This window comes from Sander vitreus, chromosome 11 (genome assembly GCF_031162955.1).
Source record: "Sander vitreus isolate 19-12246 chromosome 11, sanVit1, whole genome shotgun sequence".
Taxonomy (NCBI): Eukaryota; Metazoa; Chordata; class Actinopteri; order Perciformes; family Percidae; genus Sander; species Sander vitreus.
In genome coordinates this window covers 8,510,258-8,533,084 of record NC_135865.1, presented here as the reverse complement: position 1 = coordinate 8,533,084, position 22,827 = coordinate 8,510,258, and the positions used below count along the sequence as shown (strand labels likewise).

Here is a 22,827-nt window from a genome sequence, read left to right as displayed (position 1 = left end):
TGCTACTTGGGCGGAGTGATTTGCTAGCAGCACCTGAAGCCCTGTGGTGAGGAGCAGAGAGTTCGCCTGGAGTTCACTCAGAGTTGGAGTAATAGAGTCAACATTTATTATATAATTACTAGATAGTAAAAGCATAGTGACCTTGTTATTAGCAGTAGGCTAGTTGGAACCGATTACCTTCAGGATCTGTGCTAGGCTTAGCTAGCGCTGGGGGCGTCAGACAGAGTGAGATGAGAAGGGTATATATGGACTTATCTAACTCTGGGGGTTACGGTGAATAAGCTAAAGTCCCAATAAGTCGGCATGTTCCTTTAACACATTATATCCTGCTAGCAGCTAGGTTGGGTGGTGAAGTATTTTGGCTGTGATTTAGCATTTTTTCCTCAAACTCTAGGTTGGAGAGCACGATTGAACTTCCACTGATGGGACGCATGAGAGAAGTCAAATTCTCTCCCCACTGAAAAAAAACCTGGGTCTGTATAATGTAAACATAGCAATTAGAAATTGAGTTGCATCTCCTTATGAGAGCTTCTAAAGTGTGCCTTGGTGTACTCGAAGTTGGTGCTGTTGTTGAATCTGCTGGCTTTGTTGCTGCAGCCTGCTGCCAAGCCGCTCCTTGGTGGAATTTTGACTTTCAAAGTAGCCCATTGCCTTCCTGCCAACAGAATAGCCTTGGGACAGCTTGGCGTTTCTCTCTCTCTGTGTTTTGTTTTCATTTTTTGTATTACTTACATTCTTCTCTCCTATTCTCTCTCTCTCTCTCTCTCTAGTTGTCACTCCCATCCTCCCTCTTTCACTTCCAGTCTCATTGTTTATCTTTCTATAGCATCTTCTTACAGTTTCTGTTTTTCTCTGCCAACCCTCCACTTTTGTATCATCTCCCTCAAACCACTTTGTTACTCTTGTCTTGCTTGCCATCCTTTCTCTCCCTCTCTCTCTCTCTCTCTCTCTCTCTCTCTCTCTCTCTCTCTCTCTCTCTCTGTCTCTCCCCCCCCTCTCTCTCTCTCTTTAAAAGCAGCTTAATTCTATCATCTTACAGTTGGACAGCAGTAATTACATTTATGACACAAATCCTGCTACTCACAGCAAAATACTTTGTGTGTGTATGTGTGTGTGTGTGTGTGTGTGTGTGTGTGTGTGTGTGTGTGTGTGTGTGTGTGTGTGTGTGAGAGAGAGAGAGAGAGAGAGAGACTGTGTAAGTGCATGCGTCTGTGCCTGTTAGAGTATGTGGATGCATGCTCATCACCCAGTGTCTGTGTGCTTGTATTCATATATCTGTATGTCTATATGTGTGTGTGCTGTTCCATCCCTGATAACCCAGACCAGCCCAACACCACTAAGCTATTTATAATACTATTTATTTAATCCTACTATCCAGCCCTCTGCAAACAGACATGTTTGGACCGAGGTCACAGTCTGTGTACATGCTGTGTGCTCTTCTGTGTTCTGTCTTCTTAAACTGACTGCAATTGCCCTCAAACTTTGTAGATCCCCCGTGAACCTTTACCCTGACTGCTTACACTGAATTTAAATGAGGAACATCACACACATATTTTTATATGGAATGTATTAATTTATAGAAAGCATTGCTTATGTGTACAAATCTAGGCATGTCTTTTGAGCCTAAGTATACTGGATTATGAAATTATTGTAACTGAAATAACAACGTGTGAGGCTGATTGAGGGTGCCTGTGTTTTGAGAATGTTGTTGGCAAATAAATAGTTTGTTATTAGAGTATAAATAAAAGGAACAACACATCAAAAATCATGGACAATTCATGTTGACGAAAAGTGTTCAAATGTTACTGGCAGCTCTAATCCACGGTGTTTAGAGTTTTCAAACAGTGGGTTATCTATTCTTTAGAATACACGCCACTCAGCCCTAGATTTTGTTTTTGCAGATGGTTTATGTCTCTTAGAAAACATTGCTTTGATATTTTTCTAACATCGAAGACCCCGCTGTGCTCTTTGGCCAAGGATATAATAAAGTATAGAAACCTTGTTCTTTCTCTTTTTCTAAATCTTTTAGCATACAGAACATTTTCATCACTAATTTGGGGTTTTACGACTAGAAGTCCTAAGAAAACACTTGCCATAGTGTAAATGTTGTAGTTTCACTGTCATTCAATTTAAAAAGGTTTCTTCTAAATCTCTCTACAATTGCAAAGTGACCAAGGTTTGGAAAAGACATTCTTACTATTGTGTTGAATTAATCTAGACTTGATTCATTCGTGCACAGTGGGAGGGATATGGCTTGTTGTGACAGAACGATAACAAAAACAGTATGTGCTACTTACAAGAAATTACAAAAGAATCTTCTGTAGATGTGTATCTGTTTAGCTGTGTTTAAAAAAGCTACGGAATCAGATATGTAGATTAGTCACATAGCACTTATATGATGTTTACTACTTCAGTATGTATCTGAATATCTTGAGGACTGTGTTTATGGATGGGAGTGTCGCATGATATGGCTCTTGTCCATCTCCTCTCCTAGCAGCCGACTTACATTATGCATGTGCATACATTCTATGCGTGTTATTACTCTTTGTGGGTGTGTGTGTGTGTGTGTGTGTGTGTGTGTGTGTGTGTGTGTGTGTGTGTGTTTGGTTAATGGTTGTTTAAATATATGTGGACATCAGCCCTCACATCTCCTATGCTTTGAGAAAAATACGCATACACTCACTCGCACACACGGACACACACAGAGGGGTTGTGTGTGTAGGGAATCATTAGCTAAAGTGATGCAGGTTTAGCTATCATGAATCACAGTGGCATCATATCGACAAGCCAGAGCTAGCACGGAATCCAAAATGTGTGTGTGTGTGTGTGTGTGTGTGTGTGTGTGTGTGTGTGTGTGTGTTTATGAGTGTGGAAGGATTACCAGTATTTTGAGCTGGCAGCAAGCCCAGCCTCCCTCCCGTCTTCCCCATTTTTCTCTGTCTCCCTCTCTGCCACCGTGGTATTCCCCTGAGGAAACTTAATTTGCTCTCCGCCTGTCATTGCCCCTCCCGTTACTTTTCTCCCCATCTTGCCCACCATCAGTGTCTCCCTGTTTTAGGTGGCACACAGTGACAAACCAAATTAGAAGCACACATTACCTTCTTTCTCTCTTTTGTTTTACAATCTGCAATCCTCACAAAAGGTGGGGACATCAAGTGGGCTTGAGGCTGAACTTGATCCAACTTCAGCACTCAGCATGTCATTAGCTTTGGCTGGGTTTCTGCAATAGGATCACATTATTTGCTAGAAAGTCTGCTTAAAGCAGAAACGTGTTTTTTGTGTGTTGTGGACCTTATGTACTGTAAAACTGTACAGCTTCATCTGTCTGATCTTTACCTTCTCCCTTGAATACCTCCACCGTTGCTCTTTTTTCATATTCCATCCCTCTTTCCTCTTCATCATCCTTTATGCTGGATCCCTCCGTCCCTCAGTAATATCTCTCACGGTATACTTGTGATGATGGATGAAGAACCAGTAACAGTGAAACAGACCTCACATCCATCAGAAACTCAACAACAGCATAGTTAGCTGCATCACTGTTTCTTTGTCCTGGCTCTGCTCTCCAGAGTTCAGCCATGTCGTGGTCTTTCTGGCTGCTAGCCAGTGTCTTCACTGGCTTTTTTTAGCAAGGCACAGCAGGGTAAACCTATTGGATCAGACCTAGGGTAAAAGTGGACTCTTCCTACTTTGTAAATGCATATCAGGTTGTTTGTTTTTTGATTGTAGCAGTATATTTGATAGCAGTGACACATTCACATACATTTTAGTAGAACTATGATGATGCTATTAAATAACCTGTTTACTAAAGAAATATATTGTTCCATAAAATATTGATAATTAATGTCTGGCTGCATGAGTTTAATTACCGTATTGGTCCGAATATAAGATGTTTTTTTTTCTTCCTGGAAATACGTCTGAAAAAGTGGGGGCTTATATTCGGGGTCTAGACTTTCAGTTGTTCAAGTCGCAGAGGCTGGTTTTAGAACGTAAGAGATGTCACCTGTTTCAACAGCCAATAGAAAGGTTGGCTGGTAAAGTCAGCTATAAACAATAGAAATAAAATGATCCATAATCCATTTTATTTTAATGTTACAAACAGCTGGTCGAAATGGCAGAGTTTTAGATAGAGCCTTCAACGACCACCCGAAAGCACGGTAACGTTATATGGTCAAGCGAGATAGAGAGTGACTGAAGAGAAGAGAGAGAGCGCCCAGTGGCGTTAAAACAAAACTGTGAATCAGAGAAATAAAAAGTGTTTTCGCCGATTCATCACTAGAAGTGTAACTGTAGCACGCATCTCGTTGATCCACATTCATATTTAGACGCATCAAATGAAATCTCCAGCTACAAAAAAAGCCTAAATGTCATAAGTTAGAACGGAAGTACAACGAGGCATTGTCATGGAGATGATACACCGTCTAAAAATGCAAACAGCCAGAGAAAATCTTACCGTGGGCCTCAAAGCGGCCACTTCCCAGAGATTGACAGGAGAGTGTGTGATTACATGACTGAAAAAACAGAATGATGGGATGCCCATTACCAGAGCAGTCATTCAGCTGAAGGCCTTGGAAATATTTACCGTTAATTTAAATGTGACACTTTCATCCAAATAGATATTGAAAATATTATTTTATTTAAAATATGTTAAAAACAACAGCCTACCTTGTTTTATTCAATGTGATTTTATTAGAATTATTTTCAAATAAAATTATTTTCTTTATAAAAACAAGATTTGCTCTTCAAAAAGTATTTATCCCAAAATTAGTCTTGAAAGGGGGGTCGTCTTATAATCAGGGTCGTCTTATATTCGGACCAATCCGGTATTCTGATGGTCTTATTAACAAGTCACCTGTGGTCCAAGCTAAACAAAGCAAGCTGCCACAAACATATCTCTTTCCCTGTCTTACCTTTGTCTATGTCTGTCTGTTTTTTCTGTGTCTCTCTCTCTGCCCCCCCCCCCCCAGCTCCATCAACTCCTGTGGAACTCGGCCCTACCCTCGGCTTGAAGAAGTCCAGTTCCTTGGAGAGTCTCCAGACAGCCATGTCAGAGGTTAACAGAAAAAACGAACTCCTCCCCTTCCATCGACCTCGCCCAAATATGGTCAGGGGAAGAGGCTGCAACGAGAGCTTCCGAGCAGCTATTGATAAATCCTATGATGGACCACCTGAAGATGACGATGGTAAGGGATGGAGAGGGTGTCAATGTGTATTTTTTGTTGTTTTTTTTACTCGTGCTGCATAGATGCAGTTACTCAGTCTGTAAATTCTATAGACATGGAAGAAACAGTTGACAATTCTTCTGCTGTTTTAAGGTTTAAGGTTGTTTCAACACTGGATCACAATGATACTTTCCAATGTGTTGCACTTTTGACCACACCCCTATCAGTAATGTCATGCACAAATGTATAACTCATACCTAATGGTTTACATATATCGTCAGCAGTGTTGGGCAAGTTACTTTTAAAATTAGTTACAGCTACTAGTTACTTCTTCCAAAAAGTGATTAAAGTAGGAGTTGGAGTAGGTGATAGAGTGAGGGAGAAGTGAGAGAGTGACGGCGATTAGCTTTGAGTCATATAGTGAGAGAAACAAAGTGTCTCCCCTGTTCTTTCTGACCACGGTGGGAAATCTGGAGCAGGAAAAGTTAACCCTCTCCTTGATTTCATAACGCCATACCTGTCTCTCTCTCGTTGACTGACTCGCTTGTATTGTTCTGGCAACATGTCTTGTGCGTCCGACTATGCGTGCTTTCGAACACCCGGCCAACTCTACCTCTGATTGGCTCACTATGACATTTTACTCAACCTCAGCCAATCGTCAGCATTTATGCGCTTGCGTCGTGCACTGCCCACTAACCAAAGAACAACAGTAAAAAAAAGTATTTGCCTCTCGGCTCAGACTCAGAGATCTAGTTGGTCTGATGAAAAAAACAGCTTCAAATATAGTAATGCGACGCATATTTTGGCAGTAACGGTAACGGCGTTATTAAGATGGGAAGAGTAATCAATTAGATTACTCGTTACTGAAAAAAAGTAACGCTGTTAGTAACGCCGTTATTTATAACGCCGTCAGTCCCTTCTAGACGGGTTTTATTTACATGGCGATGATGAATGCTGAATACTCATGGCTTGCTTCCATTTTCAGTGTGCTCCCCAATAACAACCTCCTCTACTATTTTGAAAATCCGCTAGTGAGCTCAGCACAGTTTAGGTTTGCTGTTGTCAATTCGTATGAGTTTAGGAAAGAACTACCCAGAAGAACATTATACCTCAAAAGGTTCAACACATATGAAGCTTAGAAGCAGCATTGCCTTACAAAATGTGATTCAGTTCAGATTTAGCTATAAATATTTATCCCGGAGCTAAATGGTAGTTCCTTGGTTTGTTCCACCGGGAAGTGCAGTTCAATTCCCAGCTGTGTTATTAGCAGCATGCTCTTCTCAGTCACCACTAGAGTAATGAGTCAGGCTGTTTCAGATCACTACATTCACACAGGATAGGACTAATATGGCATGTCAACACCGCACACACACAGTGGCCACATCTGTCACCATCTTTCTAAATGTTCAACACTTTGAGAGCTGTTGTTAATTGACAGAGAACAGTTATCTGAAGCGCACTCAATCAAGACCTCTCTCTCTCTCTCTTTCTATGATTGTCTACAAGTGTGCACTTTTGCTTGGGCTTAAATTATAGCTTTACTTCAGTTTAAAAAAAAAATGCTTATCAACTACTATCTGTCAGATTTTAAGGTGGATTAGCAGTTTTTTACCTATATACTACTGGTGATCAGGAAGGCAAACTGCTAACATTCTGACAGTATATGTGTACAGTGAATATTTAGTCAGGGTTCATGTGTAGCTGATGTATTGTGGGGAATCCTGAGCTGAATCCAGCTAATACCACAGTGCTTCACAGTTTCCAGTGAATTTAGTTGTCAAGCGGGACTATTTTACAGAGGCCCTGAGTCATTGGCTTTGATGTCAGCTGGGATGGATTATAGTGCTAAATGGTTGTTTGTGTCATTCTCTTTCTTTTGTGTTACCTTACTTATGATTCATTTGAATCTCTTTGTCTATTTCGTTGTTTTATACTTCTTATGTCGCCTTTTGCACAAACCATCCCTACAAGCATTCGTAAACAGAACAAATACATACTATGCCATGGAATAGTAAATAAAACACACCAGACATGGCTGACTTAAGTACAAAATCTTTAATATTCCAAGAAAGTGTTTAGTGTAGTAGAAGAAATAGCCCAGTTCCAATTTCAACCAAATTTGACATGTGAGTCAACAAACCAGGGGTCTGTATTCATTTTGTGAAACAGATGTAGGGTTTTCCTGACTTTGAAGTTCATTTTTTAAAAACAAATTTGAGTGAAACTAAAAGTATTCGTGAATGAGGTTTGTTCTTTTTAATAATGAGTGTTTAAACTCTAACTCTTGTTGTAACAACAAGTATATGTTTTTTGCACTGACAGTGTACACACACAATGCAAAAAAAATGTTATAGGGATATGTGCTGTGATCATTTTTAGTTTTGAAAGTCTTAGGGGAAGACTAACCAGGCACAAGCATGAAGCCGTGTATCTGCAGACACACACACACACACACACACACACACACACACACACACGCAATTACAATTCCATTTAATTGCTAGGCAGGCTTTGTAATTAAGTCTGAAGTGAATATCCACACAAAGTAATAACTAATTTGGTTTGGTTATCTTATAAAATCTGACAAGGTGTGTGTGTGTGTGTGTGTGTGTGTGTGTGTGTGTGTGTGTGTGTGTGTGTGTGTGTGTGTGTGTGTGTGTGTGCATGCACAGTTTACTCTGAACATTTTAGCTTTCTCATTTCTAAGAGTTAATTCATTCACTGTAAAGTTAATAAATTTGTCATGTTGAGTAAAGAAAGTTTAAGGTTATGTGCCTGTGTGTATGTGGGCTGTTCATTTGTGGAGATATGTACATTGTTGTTTCTTTTTGTTTGTATGCGTGCTAGTGTTATATCCCGATATGTGGTCTCTTCACTGTATTGTGTTATGCTGTGGGATTTGGCAAATGAGTCTTGGTTTTACTGCTATAATGAGCATTACTGTAGCTACAGTAAGTGCATAAACTCCATTGCTAGGTACCACTGGAACTGACTTCTTCTTCATGTTAACTTGAAAATTAGGTCACAGCGATGGTTCTTGACAATGTTGATGAATCAGCTTTATGCATATACAAAATAATGATAAATTAATCTGGTGTGCCTGTTTGCATCAAACTGGCAAAAAAAGTGATTTTCTTTGGACACAAAGCAAAAAGAAAGATGTCAATAATTAAAGGTGGAATTGGTTAGTTTTATGAGAGTAACTACTTTTAATCAGGATTTCATTGATGAATCTTTCACTAGTTTTAGCACTTCCATTAAGCAGCTTATTGATAATCCTGTTTTACAAAGACTTTATAACTTCATCTTAAAGAAACACGCCAACTTATTGGGACTTTAGCTTATTCACCGTATCCCCCAGAGTTAGATAAGTCCATACATACCCTTCTCATCTCCGTGCGTGTCCTAACTCTGTCTGACGCACCCATCGCTAGCCTAGCTTAGCACAGATCCTGGAGGTAACCGGCTCCATCTAGCCTACTGCTCCCAATAAGTGACAAAATAACGCCAACATTTCCTATTTCCTGTTGTGATTTGTATAGTCACAGCGTGTACAAATAACAAGGTCACATGAAACACAGCCATCTTCTAAGCGTATACATACTGGGAACTATATTCTCAGAAGGCGAAGCACTGCTACTTGGGCGGAGTGATTAGCGCAACACCTGAAAAGCACCGTTGTTACTCTCTGCTCCTCACCATGGGGCTTCTCAGGTGCTGCGAGCAAATCACTCCGCCCAAGTAGCAGTACCCCAATCCCTCTAATCCCCATCTTTCTCCTTTTCTTCATCTATTCCCTCTAGATGATGGTTCGGAGCAGAGTTCAGGCCGGGACACCCCGGCAAGTAGTTCATCCCGCCAGGGAGTGGAGGATCGAACAGAGGAAAAAGGCAAAAAAGACAAGAAAAAGAAACCAAAAACAAAGAAGAAGGAAAAGAACAAGGGGAAAATAAAAGAGAAAGGGAAAAAGAAAGCAGAGGAGCCTGAGGACACAGAGAAAAAGAGCAAGAAAATAGGCTTTGGCCTGCTGAGGTAAGTGTGTGTGTGTGTGCGTGTGAGAGCAGCAAGTGAGATGGTTATGTTTGTGGTCATACGTCTATTTGTGTCTTTAAGTGTGTATATGCAGAATGGCCGATACATGACCCGCGCTAGCTGGTGAAATCACTTCTATCCAGCATGTGAAGTCTTAAACGATTTTCAGTTTACAGTGTTAGTGTGTGTTGGAGTGTACAGTCATTTTGTAAGCTGGAAGTCAACCTTTTCAGTGATAAACAACGTTTGTGTCATATGGAATCCATAGTCGCATGCTTTCTACACATTTGCAATGTGAATATAACGGCATCTTATAATATCATGCAAAGGTACAAACAAAAAATATATTTGGTATAGGCATATATGTTGTCTTAATCTTTCTTTAATATAGTCTGTCTTCAGTCGATGATGTCTACAGTAACACAGAACTCACTGGTTAGATGATCTCTCCTTTGTATTACTGCAATAACCTGTGTGTATTTGACAAAAATCCTGCCTTTGTCTAAAGTCAGAAAATCAGATTAATGGAGTCCGTCATCCACAATTACCTAATTCTCTCAATAGGGACACATCAATTAGCACAATCTCTCTCTCTGCACACCTCATGCATTCACATCTGACAAATATAACCCTTTAAATCATGAAACACTATCACATGCTCACAGGCACACAAAGACCACTCTAAGAGCGGTGCCCCAATTTCCTTTAGAGGCTCTGAAAATTACCTGTCAGAACTATTTCATGTGATTAACTTTAACATTATATCTCTCAGTGTGAATGAGGCATTTAGGTAGACACACAGCATGAATGGGGCAAAATGTTTCAATGAACAATTTGTACTTTCTACCTTAATTGCTACCTAAAATCAGTTTTTTTTCACTGTGGTTGTTTCTGAAATGAGATTCACATGACCATTACATAGATACACATCTTAAGAAAAACACTTGCATGCAATTTGATCCCAAAAGTTCAGCCACAGCCTTTTCAAAATACACTCACAAAAGCAGTCTGTGTGAACCAGAACACAGAAAAACACCAGATTTCAAAGTCCGATCTTATCACAGTGATTATATCTCAGAATTGCATGTTATTTAAAGTGAAATATTAGGCAATTGGAATAATGTTTCTTGATTGAATAGGTTCAGTGCTATTTTCTTTGCAAGGCTCCACCTTTTTCTTAACCTCTGTTCCACCTTGTTTTCCTCATTCTCACTTCAGTGTGCTTTCACTTTCTCATACCTACAGTAATTAGTCATTAGTAAGGATGTTATGGGGAGCAGACATTCCTTTTATGATGTTAAAAAGCTGTCTTTGTCATGCAGTTATGTGTATAAATGGCTCTTTATACCTAAGCCTGTTCATAATTATGTCAAATCAATTTTGATAGGAAAGGCTGGAGAGGTAGGGTTGTGGTGTGTACTGTACAGTATGTTCCTTCATTCTTCACCCACTTATTTTATTGGTAGTTTTAGTTTTAATGGCAGACCGACCTACCTGCTTATCTACCTGCCTTCATCTTTGTCAGTTCCTCCTGAGGTGAAAGTAGCCACTTCAACCCATCATTGCATAATATGCAACTTTGTGTTGTATGAATCAGTGGTAGTGTCATTACATGGCCTTTTGAGTCCTACATTTTTAAATAGCATTTATTTAGCTTTAATAATACATTTATAATGCAATTTCTCAAGCCACAAAGGAACGAGAGACCTTGCAACATCGAAGAAAGCCCCTGTTACAGTAGTTCAAATTTGATAAAGAGTCCGTTCACCCATATCTTAAAAGATGTCCATATACCTCTCTATCAAAATCTTTTCATTGAAAACTGTTTTCTACGACCGAAAATTGCGAACACCATCCATAGCAAGGTCTGTGGATTATTCCAGGTAATAATACCTTTTAATTATCTTTCTAATAAGAAACTTTTTTCAATTTAATTTTGCAGTACTTTGAGCATCACAAATGAAATCCTGTTCACCTCCATTTCATTTAGCGAAATAAATGAATATAATTCCCAAACGTTTGATTTAATCACAGTTTTACACTACCTGAAAATAAAAAAGGTCCACTCCCAGGGTTTCCGTGGGGTCTTACAAAGTCTAAAATTTCAAAATCCCAATTGTAGGCCTTAAAAAGTCTTAAATTCGCTGAAGTATTGTGTTTTAGGTCGTAAATCATTTAATTTTCCTACGTCCATGTAACGCTACCTCTAATGCTCATTGAAATGTTCTTTTTATTTTTTATTCTGTGGTGTTATAGTTCTTTCTTGTGTCGCTTTTATTCAATTTGAATGCATTTATTTACTTTGCAAGTGCGTTTGTGATTCTGCATTTCGTTGTTCTTTTATGTTGTGATATAGGTCTTTAATTTAATTCATAAAGGTCTTAAAAAGATCGTAAAATGTCGTCAATTTGACTTAGTAAAACCTGCAGAAACCCTGATTACTACATACCAAGTATGCAGCAGAGAAATTCCTGCATGACATTCAATCACAATCATAGATTTATACTGTTTGACTCATTCTTGCCATATGTGGTTTATGTTTTACGGTCTTAACATGTTCCAATGTGCAAGCTATATGTATAACCATGGATCATTTGTGGCACAATGTGATATATTCCTATAAATGCACAGATTATACACCTGAGGATCTCAATCATGCCATCTCCGCCTACATCTTTCTCACAATTCCCTATTGCTTTTTCCATTACAACTCCAATGCAATACATGACACACCTAAAGATGTCTTCTTTTTTTTAACCTCCTTCACTCTATCACTCTGTCTTACCATCTTAGCAGTGTTTTAAGTGCTTCAGAGTTCAGGGAAGGTTACGCCCAACCCCTTCTTTCTATGTTCATCCATCTCTCTTCTGCCTATCTACCACGTGTTATTATGGCCTGGACAACCTACGCAGCACACCCGAGAATATCTCCAGTTTAATCTAACCGATCCTTACCTCTATGCACCTATCCTTCCATCCATCCTTTAATCTAACCACTAATTCCCCCATGTCTTGCCTTAAGTGCCTTAAGAAACCATATAATAGTTTAGACCTTTCCTCTACTCCCCATCTCTGGTCACCATAGAAGGGCCTTGATTCGAGCCCAGTGATACTCTCAGCCTTTCTCTCCTCCCCCTCTTTCGAGCCATATTTCAGTAACCTCTCTACCTCTACACCCCCACCCCCGTAATCTTTGCATCATTCCAATTTTTCCTCTTGGTCTGCTCCCTCCAGCTCCAGCTCCCTATCTGCATTTGATTGCATGTAATGGAGGTAGACTGAGAAGGCAAATTGGTGCTATTCAGTAAAGTTCAATCTAGGCTGTGCTGCTGATTTGTCATATTCATCTAAGGCCAGCTTTGATTGGCCTAATGGTCGGAAGGAGAGCTGGTATGAGATACTCAACCTTACTCCAAGGTGTCTGGTTCTACAGTAGTAAATGTTACTGTGTACCATTGGATGGTTCACACATTTGACACACTAGATTTCTTTACCTACAGTATACATTACTACTATATATTTCTTTGCACCAGCTGCAAAGACACACAAAGACATTATTGCCATAACGTTCCTATCGTAAATTCCTCTCTTATTGTTATTGTTATTGTGTAGAAATCACAGGTTTTCCTGAATGAAATGCTAATTGCCAAAAAGGCTGACTTACAATTAAGTTCTTCACATAAATGAAGAAATGCTGTAGAGGGGTAGAAAAGTTAAATATTATTACTGCACTATGCTTTTCAGATTTGTCACCCAGAGATTAAAGTCAGACTGTGAATGTTTGTTTAAAATGCCCTTTAAAGTGGACAGCTGGCTCTGGCACTGTCATCTGAACTGGTGCCACCTGCCAATCAGTTCTGCCAATCATCTGTGTGTGTGTTTGTGTTTGTGTGTTTGTGTGTGTGTGTGTGTGTGTGTGTGTGTGTGTGTGTGTGTGTGTGTGTGTGTGTTTGTGAGAGTGAGCGGTAACCATTATACCGTCATGAATAATCATGTGGTGATAAAACATGATTAGTCACACAGTCAGTTGGTTGTCATATAGTTGGCCATGGTTGCTGTGAATCTTCCTCAGACACGTGTGTGTGTGTGTGTGTGTGTGTGTGTGTGTGTGTGTGTGTGTGTGTGTGTGTGTGTTTTGTCTCCAAATTGTCTGCAGTTGTGTGACCCTTTGTTCCTCTCTGATCTGTGTATCTTTGCGCAGACCATTAAGGTTGATATTTAAACAAATCTGGCAACTCTCCGAATATTTATATTACACACATACCTACAACCATAACTTCACACTTTTCAAACATAACTAACATGGATTCAGAGTATGGTTCTCTGAGCTTTCCTGTCATTTGTGTGTGTGTGTGTGTGTGTGTGTGTGTGTGTGTGTGTGTGTGTGTGTGTGTGTGTGGGTGTGTGTGTGTGTGTGTTATATGCTGGTTGTAAAAGAGACAGTCTGTACAAATGCAAATATGGTAATCTATGAGGTGAGACTGGGAATGTACAAGGTCTACCAGAACCAAAAAGGGACAGCACTGCTAGTGCGTCATGTTTATGTGATTGTTGGTGTGTTGTAAAGTATGTATGCATGCTGTTCACTTTCAGATTTAAAATGGTGTGAATATATGATAATAAATACATTGTTGCCTGCTTGGTTGTCATCGTGCACCACTGTACTCACCTCCATCTGGCCTCCGTTGCTCTGGTTTCTGTGTGTGTGTGTGTGTGTGTGTGTGTGTGTGTGTGTGTGTGTGTGTGTGTGCGTCCATGTGCATATATGTCTGCTAACTGTCCGCTGAATGATGTATTTTCATAAGAAAATGTCAGAAGGTATGTTTACCTTAGCAAACCTTAAAACTCAAAGAGCAACATAATTGGAGAATGCAATTAGAGCACAATCATTTTCTTTGAGCATTGAGTACGCTCTCATTCTTTACCTATCATTGATGACTATAATTACACTCTCTCCTGTATTTGCCTCTTTTCTTCCTTCTTTCTCTTCTCCCTCTCCCACCTCTGTTTGACTTAAAGTGCTCCATTGTTGGGCCTATTAGCCCATTCGACGATGGGGTACTTTTACTGGCCATTGCCATTTAGCAAGTATATCTATTTCCCCCCTTCTCATTATTCAAAGAACAAGATAATCCTTATAGTAAGGCATCATAGAAACAGTACGTAACACTATTTAGCAGTGCAACAATGTCGACACATGTAGCAAGAGGACAAATAGGAAATAAACTTAACTAGTTACAAAATAAAGGGACATGAAGAAAAATAAATACATAGAAAAAAAACAGTTTAAAATATACTTCTGACTGTTCCCAGCTCTTTATGCAGGTAAAACCCTGTCTTTTGACCAGACAATGCCTGTCATTGTTTCATAATTAGAGAGCACATGCTTGAAAGGGGGGGAAGGACCCACCAGCTGCCAATCAAACATCATGACAGGAAGTCATTGGAGTGTCACAAACTGATGTCATGCCTGCCAATCATCTGTGTGTGTTTGCGAGTGTGTGTGTGTGTGTGTATGTGTGTGCTTGTTATCGCAGCACACTTTTCAATCATCCATTCCCTCAGGGATCCATTTGCCAATGATAGCAAAAGGAGGCGTGTCTATGGAGTGGCAGAGGGAGGGAGTGAGAGAAGAGCAGAAGAATAGAAAGAATAGGGGAAGTGAGAGTCACAGATGTTTGCACTCGTTTTCTGTTTGTCAGTGGGTTTTCTCCTCATGGACAGTTCAGAAGCACAAGTGTGGAACAGCCCTCTGCTCACTGTTCTGTGTGTGTGTGTGTGTGTGTGTGTGTGTGTGTGTGTGCGCGCACGTGTGCGTGCGCGTGCGTGCCTCGTAGTTGTTTGACGTTAGAACCTGTTTTAAACCTATTGATGTTTTACCTTTGCTGACCAGTCCTCACATCTAAAACATGTTTAGTGTAAGGTCAAGATTTTTAAAAATGTGGGTTAAATGATGGGTTAAGTTTGCACTCTGGACTGTTACACTGTGCCTGCTGCTGGTTGCTTCGGTAAATTAAGCTGATATTTTAACCATCCTCTTTTCCGCATTTTTTCTTCTTTCTTCATCAGTAAGTAATTATGTAGGTATGTTTTGTACAACATATTCTGTGGTAGTACAGACTCAAATGGCTAAATGTTTGTTTTGTTTTTTTCCTCCTACCTTTTCCAACACACATGGAGGCTTTAAGAAAGTTATATGATTAATTAAATCGTTCTCACATACAAATGAGTAGCTGTTCACTTTCCATACAAATTGTGGTGTTAGGTCATAAATATTCATAGTCATCCTTCTATTCCCACTAATGACAGAACTAGAGGTCATTCATCCTAACGGAGTTGTAATCAGCTGTTTTTACTCTGATAGCCCTTGTGAAATTATGCTCAAGTGATAATGTCATAACTTGTAAAATTTAAAACGTTTTATATTTAGAAAATTATTCCATTCCTCCAGCAATCTCGGAACCCATTGGCTACCAAAATATTGTCCCGTTGCCTACAGATGCTGCATTCATATGACAGTCCCTCCAGGATTTCGCGGCCTTTTTTTTGAGATTGTTGCGGCCTAAAATGCCTGATTTCGCGGGAGCTTTTGTAAATAATTGCGATAAAAGTTGCGATGTCTTTTGTATGTTTGTTGCAATGAAGTTGCGGGAGACAGTGAAAGTTGCAAAAAAGTTGCGATTTTTTTTTTTTTTTATAGTTCTTTCAAAATAAAAAGGAAACTTGTTTTGGGGAGAATAAAACTACACTAGGCTGAGATTTCCTAGTAACCTTACCAAAAAGGCTCGGGATGCTGTAAATGTTGGTATAATATGAAAATGGCTGGTGGATTTAAGACAAAAAAATATAATTCATTGAATGAATCAAATTTGAGCATATCTGTCAGTGGCTTGTTGATTTTTACATTGTTAGTTATTCATACGGTTTGATAAAGTACTGACTTTAACTTATCATTGCACTTACAATAACGAGCGTAGCTGTCCTCAATTTAGATCATTGTGTCGTCTCATCTCTTTTTTCTCCTGCATCCACCGTGTGTGTGTGTTGTTTGTGTGTGTGTCTGTGTGTGTGTTTGTGGCAGCAACTTCAGCGACTTTTAATCGTTAAAGTCTACATTGATGTTAAAATGTATCGGAGGGTCTGAAATGTCTTTCGCTGTACGTTTTGTTGGTAAATGTGAGATGTTTGAGTCACACACACGTCTCGTCTTCATATCAAAAACAAGGAAATGATCAACCCGTTCTCACTCCCGATTGGTCATTGGCTCTCAAAGTGCACGTGGGACTGCTGGGATTGGTTGAAGTCGCGGGAAACTTCAGCTTATTGGTCAAATGTGCGGAAAAGTTGAGGTGATTGGTCAAAATTGCGAGTCGCACCAAATTTGCGGTGATTGGTTGAATTTGCGTGAATTGGCGCGATCGCGACATCGCAAAGTCCTGGAGGGACTGATATGCAAATATGTGTTCATTACCTCCAGCACCTGTTTTTTAGTAAATGTGCACTGTGAAGACACTTAGCCAATGGTTTGTGTTTTTACTGATTCCTCAATTTTAAAGGACTGACGTGAAAAGGAAGTTGCTGACGGGCAGAAGTCGTAACGATAAAAATGAAAGAAAAGTTTTTTTAGCCTGCTGCTCAAAGGTGCAGAGAGAGGGAAAAGGTCAAAGATGAGTGTCCTGACATCATGAGACAAGCCACTTAACTTCCTATTCACTTCAATTTCATTGTTTTTTTGTGTGCATGTACAAAGAGAAATGCACAGGCATCCCAAGTGTGTAGCTTTCTATTTATGTTACTTTCCTCACTTGCAAAAGGCCATATGCACACACAGAAACACACAAACGTTCTAATCGATGTATGTTTATGGCCTCTCTGTGTTTCTGCCTATATTTCATTTGTGTATCTTTGTTCAGTTGTGTGTGTGTGTGTGTGTGTGTGTGTGTGTGTGTGTGTGTGTGCTTGCTTATGTGTGTGCATCCACGCATGCTGCCTCCCACAATAGCCCAGTAATAACACTCAAGAGGGACCAGAGAGAGAGAGAGAGAGAGAGAGAAGGCCTAATTAAGCTGTAGGTGTTCATTATCTTTGTACATCTTTCTCTACCCTCTAAATCCTTCTCACTGTTCTTTTCCCTTCCATTTGCTGCTAAATGTAAGTCACTCAAACATAGCTACAGATGGTTTCTTGTTTATTGTAATCGGTTCATCTTCACTGTAGAACTTGACCCCATGGAGAAAACACCCCCGCAGATGAACACAGGGACGTAGGAAGGGAGAGAATGAGGAATGAACAGATGATGGGAAGAAATTAAGGAAGTATAGTGTGTCAAGAAGGCATATAACACATACTGCATAGATAGCTCCAAAGCTATCTCCATTGTTTTATCTAATGTTCTTTCTAAAGCACTTCTTGATGCTCAAAAACTCTTGAAACTCCATATTTTACTCAGTAGCTAATGTTTTAAACCAGATTGTAAGAGGTTAAAGCATTGGTTACAATTTGCAATACTTTCACTCCATTTTTGTCATAATCTTTTTGTCAATGATCTCATCAAAGTAGCAAATCAAAGATGATCTTGAGGTTTAAATGTGTGTAATACTCTTTACTTTAAGGATCTAGGGAACTGCAGTTGAAATATGTTTTTTGTACCCTATTTAATTTTCAATATCTTGCACTTTTCCACCATTTGTCCGAATATAAAATCACTCATATAAAATAACTTTAAAACATATTGCCGTTGGGCAGAGTGGGTCTCTGAGGTCAGTGTGGAGAAGTAAAAATCAAATGGCTGGATTAATCTTATGTGGACAGTTATTTCCAAACCACAAGTGAAATGATTTAGTCAGGCTCCTCATCCTTCCCCTCATAAATGAAAGCAGCGTATGGCCTGCTGTCCTTAGATTCACGGTGATGTGTTTGATTGCTTCATTTGTCATAACATGTTACAGAGAAGGTATTAAAGAGGCATCCAATGTCAGTTTAGTCCAAAATCAATTTTAGACACGCAATTGGACACAGCGAGAGATTGTCGTCTATTTATCTCTCACGTCTTAGGTTTTGTCTTATTTATCTCCATTCATCTGCATTCCTTTTTTTCAGTTTATGGGTTTTGTGTACAGGCCTGTTTTGACTTGACAGTGATACGTTTGTCAGGTTAGGTTTTAAGGTATTTTGAGTCCCCCCACCCCGTTTCCGTTCGATGCGTCATTAAAGAGCATTGAAAGTCAGATTTTCTCTTACTCTGTAGCTCCTGCGAGTAATACAGCCGACATGTAATCCAACCTTATTCCAAATTCCTTTTTCATCTTTTTATTTACTGTTTAAAAGCTGAGGTAAGAGAAGAAACAGGGATGACAGCACAGAAGAGAGAGAGTGTGTGTGTGTGTGTGTGTGTGTGTGTGTGTGTGTGTGTGGGGCGGGGGGGCGTTAGAGGTTAAGTGCTGTGAGAGAAGTGTTTGAAACAAAGGTGTGACATGCCAAACAAGGCGGCAAGATGAAGGGGTGAAGGCGAGGATAGAATGGAACAGAAATGAGGTTAATGAGAGAAAGGGAGGTAAAAAAAAGGAGGAAAAGGTAAAAGGAAGGGAGGTGAAGGAGGGGTAAGAGAGGGGAAGACAGAGAGAGTTGAAGGAAAGGGTAAGCCTGTAACTTCGTATGTAGCAGTAATTAGAGCAAGGCTTGTCCCCAGTGAGGCAAATACACACTCACACTGTTAATGCACACACACGGTTATGGCCCTTCATTGCCCTTTCAGCCCCCCTCTATGGGAGGTGAATTGGCTGCTTTACCCCCAGTCCACATTAAGCATTTCAAAGAAACATTACCTCAGTGCACACACTCCACCGTTATTTTTTCGCAGCTATGCACAGACATGCACAGGCTAAACTACAAAACAGTCACACATCAACTATACACATAACACACATAATCACACACTTTAAAATGACCATTAATATTGTTTTAAATAATGCAGAAGCAGGTATATATATAGTGATATTTCAAAAACATCAACAGCAGTGGGTAGCGGAAGTGTAGACCAAAGAATAATGCATCAATAAATTCACCAGATAAATAAAACATAAGGTGGGTTATAAGGTCACGGTTTGCGTGTTGCAGATATTAACTATTTAGCAGTTTTGACTGGCTCAATTAACCATATCCTGCTCACCGTATAGCTGCTGGGCTGTGCATTTCAATGAGCTTCTATGGGAGGAGTGCTTTTTTTTTCCTCCTTTTTTTCACATCAGCGTGTGAGCAGGCTATACTTGCTTATGACATGTTTAGCCTCTGAATGGCTCCTGATAACTTCATATCAGTCAGACCTTTGTCAGCAAAAAAGTTGACTCAGATCCTGTTTTTGCATTATAAAGAAAAAACAACGGAACAAGACAAAACAATTTCATTCATCATTCACTGTAAATCATTTTCCATATATCTACATGCACTCAAGTGGTAATGCTGGTTAACTGTGTTTCATTTCCCTATATATATATGCACTCAACTTTCACTCACATTATTCATTCACATTTAGTTATGACATTTAGTCAGGTGTGTGTATTTGTGTTTGTGCATGTGTGTGAGCCACGGCCTTCTCCAGGTAATGACTTGTGCAGTGTCCAGTAGTGCTGAGTATGCTGTTGATGCTGACCACATACAAACTGTATTGACTGCTGTAGTTTGGAGTATTGATGTGGCCACTTAAAACACTTAGTCTATTGTGTGTACGCCATCTTTTAATTTAGATGAGACTGTATAGAGTAGCAATAGCTTTACATATAGCCTCTCTCTACCTTATTTATTGAACTACTCATACTCTATTTATTCCCTGTTCTTCGCATTGCACTGCAACCACCAACCTATACATATAGACCTGTATCCTTCCTATTGTTTACCTTTTTGTAATACATATTTACCTTATCGATTTGCCTTTCATACCTACAATATTTGTATATTAAAGTTCAATGTATGTTATGTAGTAATTACTATTATAACAATTCTCTGTTTTAGGGAGGAAAGAACAGCAAGAAGAGAGAGGGAAGCTAGGAACTTACGTTTTGGGAGCATTTCAATTTAAATGTGACTTTACTGCAGCGCTAGCAAAGGTTTAGCGGCAGCAGCAGTGCAGGCTGAAGGGTTGTGTTTAGCTATGGCAGCTGCTTTTAAGGATTTGTATCTACCACTATCAGTTTTAAAAGTGAGAAGTGGTGGATGTAGTGCCATTTATAAGCTGCAGTGTGATATACCTTTATTTGGGTGCTTCTTGCTATGTATGTGTGTCTGTGAGTGAGAGGTTGGAGAGACGCAGAGGCGATTCAGTCATTCTTGACACTGAGTCCCAGCCTGATCTTGCACTGAATAACACAATGTGCGTACTTTATCTGCATTCATGTCACTGTGTTTGCATGTGCAGGATTTCAGCCATGTGTTTTTGTGGTGTTAGTTATTGCTACCAGTACCACATCATGCTGAAGGCCTTTGAAATCCCCATACAGAGTTAATATACTATAATGTTTTCTCCATTAACTGTTTCAGTTCACTTCTTCTCTCTGTCCAGATTCGGGAAGAAAAAAGAGGAAAAGAAGGACTCAAAAACAGCTCTCCAGCAACAGAAGTCAGGCCTTCTGAGTGATCATGAGTTTGAGAGGATGAAAGATGAGAGAGAAAGGTAGGAAGCTTTGATGATTGTTTGCTTTAAATTTGCTGACATGCAGACTCAAATACACTCTGTATATTCAGATAAATATTTTTCATTAAGGAAATTTATGTAAGCATCTTTTTTTCTCCTCCTTGATTGCAGATGATTGTTCACTTTATTAACATCTCTACCATTCTTTTCAATCTCTCCAAATCCCTCTATTCTCCCTGCTTGTCATTCCTGAGCCCTTTACTAATGCTGTACCACTGTGTGCTTTGTTTAAAGGTATCCTTTGTTAGCCCTGGTAGCCCTATAACTCAGCCATTATAAACACTCTGTGTTTTAATGCTATTTCTGGATGTCTTATCTGGCTCTCCGTCTGTCTGTCAGGATCGAGGCAGGGCATCCTGAGCTGCGAGAGCAACGGCTCAGAGACCAGCAAGGTGGCGGTGGCGGGTCAGCCTATCCGGATGTCGAAGATGACGACACAGACCCCAACTACGCCCGAATACAATCCTTCAGGAACCGTGAAATGGGTCCAATGTCACTGCCACCTTCTCAGTCACCTCCCTACAATACAATTCAGCACACCCATCCTGGCACCCCTTCCCCCCAAGGCCGTTCTGCCTTACCAGGGCATGGGAATCATGGTAACGACCCTGGAGCCATCCCTGATGGTGACCCCCTTGATAGGCTGTACGCCAAAGTCAATAAACCAAGGGGAGCTGGAACTACATCCCCTCCTGTCTCTGCTACTGCTAATGACAGGTAAGGCACCATGACCTTCTCAGGATATACTTACAAGAGTCAATAAAGCTCCAGCCTCGTGCTTGAGGGCGGTAGTTGATGTTTTTAACCAAAGCAAAAAGGTTTGGTTCGGTTCAGGTTTGACACACAGTGGCAAAATTGGTACAATTTGATAAATTATCCTTACATTTAATTTTAGTTTTTGTCTTTTTGAAACCTGCAAAATAACCTGGGCCCCCTTCCTGGAGCTAGGCCTGGGCCTAAAGCTCCCAGTTTTCTCCCTGTTCCTTTTCTCTTCTGTCCGTCTTCACTTTTACAGTGTAATATTATCTTGCTGATGCTTCATATTTCTCCCTCTCTTTTTCCCTCACCTGTCTAAATCAAGTGTGTGTGTGTGTGTGTGTGTGTGTGTGTGTGTGTGTGTGTGTGTGTGTGTGTTTGAGAACAAGAGAGGGATAGAGACAGACAGACAAAAAGGAAAGATTGAATTGTTTGTGCTTGCTTTGAGCTTCAGTGTGGGCGCTTGTGTACTCATGTACCCACTGACATACACACACAATAGTGTGTGTGTGTGTGTGTGTGTGTGTGTGTGTGTGTGTGTGTGTGCATGCTATGTGTGTCCCAATAAAATCCCTGCAGGGTTCAATGTGCTCCTCTCAGTTCCACAATCCTTACTTCTAACCTTTATTATGCCAGTCACAGCTCACTTACTCTTGAATATATCTGCCAGTACAGATATCCTCACACACAGACACACACATCCACCTAATTTCTGTACCTGTCTTCATGCGAGGAAGTAAACCTGTTTGATGGACAGTTCCAGGCTTTAAAGTGATTCTGACTTAGTGTTTTTTCTCATATTGTTTCCTTTCTGCATAAATAGTGTTTCATTATGGAAAGTCAAGACTCTATTGACCTTGGCTTGTAGTGTAGACTTCTTTAAGATTTTTATTAAAAGTAAATTGCTCAGATTTTTGGTAATGCGGAAGGGAAAGGGATACAGCTAAATTCAAACATTAGTTCAGTTTTAGCCAATCCAAAACAGGGATGTATAAGCAGTGCCAGATTCTTCCAAACCTATACCAATAAAAAATAATTTTTGTGTCTACTTTTTAATTGTAAGTATGTAGTATTCTCCATGTTTTCTTATTGGGATTTTGTAAATAAACATTTGCTTGGGCTTTAACAATGGATGGTTATATGTACAGCTAAATATGCTAATCACAGTAGATCTATTTAATATTAAGCATCATTT

General features: G+C 39.8%; 1 protein-coding gene across 8 annotated transcripts in view; it reads left to right on the top strand.

The window, feature by feature from the left end:
* Positions 1 to 22,827, top strand: part of LOC144525055 (partitioning defective 3 homolog B-like) — a 238,559-nt gene that overhangs the window by 136,102 nt on the left and 79,630 nt on the right. For 7 of the 8 annotated variants that reach the window (XM_078261533.1, XM_078261531.1, XM_078261530.1 and 4 more), the window contains 4 exons: positions 4,965 to 5,180; positions 8,963 to 9,191; positions 20,745 to 20,855; positions 21,216 to 21,593. In XM_078261533.1, the coding sequence (XP_078117659.1) occupies positions 4,965 to 5,180; positions 8,963 to 9,191; positions 20,745 to 20,855; positions 21,216 to 21,593 (934 nt within the window). The remainder of the gene's footprint in view (positions 1 to 4,964; positions 5,181 to 8,962; positions 9,192 to 20,744; positions 20,856 to 21,215; positions 21,594 to 22,827) is intronic. The other variant, XM_078261536.1, reaches the window with a different exon arrangement.